Here is a 4,441-nt window from a genome sequence, read left to right as displayed (position 1 = left end):
TGTGTATGTAGTGAATGCAAGCGGGGTTCAACGTCCCCTTGTTTTTGTCTCTCTTTCCCACTTTGTGTTGGTATCATTGGGGCCCTGATGCACACTTTTTGCTCACAGGGGGCTGAGTCATACTTGCAATAACAGCKTTGTAGGAGGAGGACRTCMGACTGAAGAAGTATCTTGGAGGAGAGATGAAACATTTCACTAAAGAAGAACCCATCCAGAGGACMTACTTATTTTTTTTTCCTTTTTCATCATTATGAGGTGGTTTAAAGGGCTTTTTAGTTGTTTTACACTTCAACCAGCAACAGTCGGAGTAAAAAGTCTCTGATGTTGGTGTTCTGACAGTCCTGATCTACATGTGGTTAAAAGAAGTCAACATTTTTTGGTCACTATTTAAAGGGCACATGTGCAAAAAAGCCATTAAATACATTTAGTTGTGCACTTCTCTAGGAGTGCAGAAAAGTTTAATTTAGTCTCTCCCGATGCTGCGTAAATATCTTTCTATTCTGTTGGGTCATATTGTTCAACTAGTTCAGTTTTCTCTAGTTTTTTGAGGTTTTCTGAACTATAACGTCACAGTATTATTGCATWCTACAATTTTATTGCCTTCGTTCTCCTCTGGTTCTGGGTCAAACTCTGGCTCCAACATGTAAGGCTGGATGGACAAGTCTTCCCTTGTTGACATCTTTTAATTCATTTGCAAATAAAATGTTTCTGCACCGTTATATAGTCGTAAACCCCTCTATCAAACTGGAATCAAAGTCAAAGTCAAAACTCTTTATTTGTCTCCCCTGGGAGAAATTTTGTCTGGTAAAGAGCACTGCTGCACCTACTTCTACAGTACACTACAGTAATACAATAAAACCACAAGAGCTATAAATGCAATAAGAATAGGAACAGGACAAATATAAATAATAAAAATTACAAATCAAAATAAAATAAAATAAATCAGCATGYCACACATAAATTACTAATTACCAACTTTGATATTTTCATTTATGGCCTAGACAGATAAAGGGACGAATGAGAGTTTGTAACTGTTGTATTTACATAATAGAACTGAATGGATCGGTCTAGAAGCTGGAGGGGGGCGGGGTGTGAAGCGCCTAGTTTGGATTTAAAGACACAGCCTCAAAACGAGTTGTTTTGAGAAAACAGGGTGAAAGAGGGACTTGTGGAGTTACAATAAGGAAGAATTCAGAGCAAAGCATTGCAGTTCYACTTTATTTAGACCCCAAATGAAGGATTTAAATGTGGGAAAAGAAGAATTTAAAAGCAGGATATGTCTCCTTTAAATCTAAAGAGTTTTTACACCCCAGACACGTGTCACAACTAAAATCTGTTCAACGCAGCAACGRGCAGGATGTCACATAGCAGCTCTGTACGAGCAAAAAAACAAAACAAGTTTTCCTCCTTCTTCAATCATCTTTCTTCCTCTCTGCCTGGCCTTCTTACATGATGCTCATAAGAACCACTCACACAGAGTCCACCAGGTGTGCTGCAGGAGCCAACACTTAAACCAGTCATTCATTTGAATAAGAAAGAGGAAATGTGTGCATGCTGCTGAGAATGTTACCGGGACTGCAAAGAGGGGGGAAAAAAACTATTTTTGATGCATATTGAAGCCATAAAGCAAGAGTTACCGACCTGGTCTTCCATGAGCAGGATGAGCCGGGTCACCACAATGTTGACTGCGTTCCCCAGGCTAGAATCCTGGAACAGTTTGGCAACCTGACCTCCAGGGAAACAAGAAAAGACCAGTCTTAAAAACACTGATTTATTACGCAAAGGTCATCCTGCATAAATACTGTATGTAAAAGTAGAAAAAAAAAGACTAATTTAATTCAATCATTTAATCCCCGCGCATCTTTTGTGTTGTGAAACTTACAATATTCATGACGGCCAGGATGTACTGCTCGATGTCCCTGCGGCCGTGGTAGCCCACCATCATCTTGTCGGCGACCACCAGCGTCTCCACGTAACGCTCCTGGCTCACCGAGCGCTTCAGGGGCAGCTGACCCCGGCCGACGTGATGCGGCGGCGTCTTCAGGGTCCGCTGCCACCACGACGCCGCTTTCATCGGCTTCTCATCTGAGGTGGACACCGAGCGCCCCGGTTAGAACGATACGGTCGCGCCTCGCTGCGCTTCACGCTGCTAAAACCCCAGGTAACGATCTCCCYTCTTACCGATGACCCCGCAGGAGCGGCCCTTGTACTGATGGCGAAGCGATGATCGTTTGTAGACCACATGGGGGCGCCCCTCGGTCCTCTCCTCCCTCTCAGTCCTGGTTTGGTTATCTGGTGAGACAAGGGGTTCAATCAGGTACTCCTCTCCCCCTGCAACAATCACCCCCTGCTGTGGAAGACAGATTTGAAGAGCAAATAAGTAAAAAAAAAAAAAAAAAAAGAAAATATGGAATAAGTATAATTAAAAAATACAGATTTGGCAAGGGGTTACAAAACTAAAGAGAAAATTTTATTTACATAAAAAATCAGTATTATAAAACAAGTTCATTATTGTATTAATATAAGAAACCTTCTTAAATCCTCCTGCCTGTGTTGATTCTGGTAGCTTCAATTAAACAGTGCGTGCTGATTGTGATACAGTGTAAATAAAGAAGTGGGTAAAAAACTCAAACATGGAACAAGAAGGCTTGCAACAGAGACCACATTTATCAAAAATAACAAACAGGAGGATAAACTAATTTTAAAAAGTAAAAACTGAATCTAAGAGCATCAACAGCAAAAAAAAAAAAAAAGCTGTTTGGTAGAGAAGATTGGGCTAATTTTTTATGCACACCACCCACATCCTCAGCTCTACTGCTCCTCCCACAAATGCATGTTCCTTACAAATGTGGCACCATTTAAAAAAGAAAATGACCAGGCTTTCCCTTACTTCTTGTGCAAAGTATATATGTCTATATAACGACATAATGAATAACAGCTGAGTGGCAATAAGACAAACAGAAACCAGGTGTGACAGGACTGTGAACAAGCAAAACAACCAAAATCAAACAGGAAGTAAGTTAACAGAAAAAGAGACAAGGTCGGTAATTTAGATTCTAAACGTGCTTCGTGACGCTTTTATTGTTCGTCTGAGAAGCAAACCCCTAATCTGCAACTTCCAGCCTCGTTATTAATTTTTAAAACTAAAAAAAAATCTGTGGTTTTATTAGGCCTCAATATGTCTTATTATAAAATGTCGACACTAAAGTTTTTTTTACAAAACGTTACATTTTTCAAAAGGTTGTGAGCACAACATAAGTTTGCATTAAAACAGGATTGATTACGCCAACAAGTATCTTTTGTTTCACTAAATTTATGACTAGCATTGCAATAAAAACACCCATTTATGACACCTAAAAATAACAATAACTTGGCTGAAACTGTTTAAAATTAATTTAATAGTAATATTTGTCCTCATTCGAAATAACTTGAGTTTTTGAGCATCTCTGACAACGTAGAGAGAAATAAAATATATATATATTACTTTAGGTTAATCTGGAACAGAAACATGTGGCGATCTGGCAAAGCCCCCCTCGTGAYGGGACTCCAAACACGTACAAACACACGAGGGAGGATGAAAGGGTGAATGAGAGCGAGAAAAATGAGTGAGTGAAACAGAGGGAGATACACTAACACATCCTTTGATTCTGCTCAGACGTGTCGGCCCCGGTCAGAGCGAACCCCCCCTCAAAATCCGACTCGCCGCGGCGGCTTTGAAAGCGCCTTTAATCTCATAATGAAGTTAGTGATGCTCCCGTGGACACCCCAGCGCCCACGCCGCCCCGACCAACAGTAATTACGTGTGAAGGCTTGTGAACGCTCGGTGAGCACATGTGAAACGTTATTGTGGGGGCCTGCCGTTTGTGGTGAGAGGAGACACGGTGCCATGAATACAGCGGAGCGCGCTCAGCCGGCTAAATGATGCGCCACAACTCAGACCGTCTGATCAAAGGCTTCAGATGGGTGCCAACTTGGACGCATCATCAAACAGAGGCCAGTTTTTCTGCTCTGGCTTGGAGAGATGACCTCATGAGAAAAATCGGAACGCAAGGAAATTCGGGTCTTCTGCAGTGAGCTCGAAACACGCCCAAACATTGTCTTCGATTTTCCACAATGCCTTTGAACGTGGCGCTGTGCATGATTTTTGTAAAAGTTTACGTTTCTGAAACTTTAAACGCGTTAAAATTTTCCCGCAGTCTRTATTTTCTGGAAAGTGTTGAAATTATTGATTAAACTGATTCAACACAAAACCCGGACAATTTGTCAGTCATTCAGCAGAACTGATATGATCYTTTAGTTTATTTCGTTGCAGATTTTTCTATGTTTTGAGAATTGATTTTGAATTTTACATATATAATTTTTTGTCAAGCCTATAAACCATCCAATTACCCATTTTTCTACACTTATCTGAGGTGGACTCACTCAGGTTCAGGAGGGAAAC

General features: G+C 40.9%; 1 protein-coding gene across 5 annotated transcripts in view; it reads right to left on the bottom strand.

The window, feature by feature from the left end:
• Positions 1-4,441, bottom strand: part of adamts10 (ADAM metallopeptidase with thrombospondin type 1 motif, 10) — a 70,385-nt gene that overhangs the window by 45,416 nt on the left and 20,528 nt on the right. For all 5 annotated transcript variants that reach the window (XM_014007357.1, XM_014007358.1, XM_014007359.1 and 2 more), the window contains 3 exons: positions 2,182-2,350; positions 1,883-2,085; positions 1,642-1,725 (listed from right to left, as the gene is read on the bottom strand). In XM_014007357.1, the coding sequence (XP_013862811.1) occupies positions 1,642-1,725; positions 1,883-2,085; positions 2,182-2,350 (456 nt within the window). The remainder of the gene's footprint in view (positions 1-1,641; positions 1,726-1,882; positions 2,086-2,181; positions 2,351-4,441) is intronic.

Source organism: Austrofundulus limnaeus, unplaced genomic scaffold (genome assembly GCF_001266775.1).
Source record: "Austrofundulus limnaeus strain Quisiro unplaced genomic scaffold, Austrofundulus_limnaeus-1.0 Scaffold41, whole genome shotgun sequence".
Taxonomy (NCBI): domain Eukaryota; kingdom Metazoa; phylum Chordata; class Actinopteri; order Cyprinodontiformes; family Rivulidae; genus Austrofundulus; species Austrofundulus limnaeus.
This window is presented reverse-complemented; position numbering and strand designations above follow the sequence as displayed.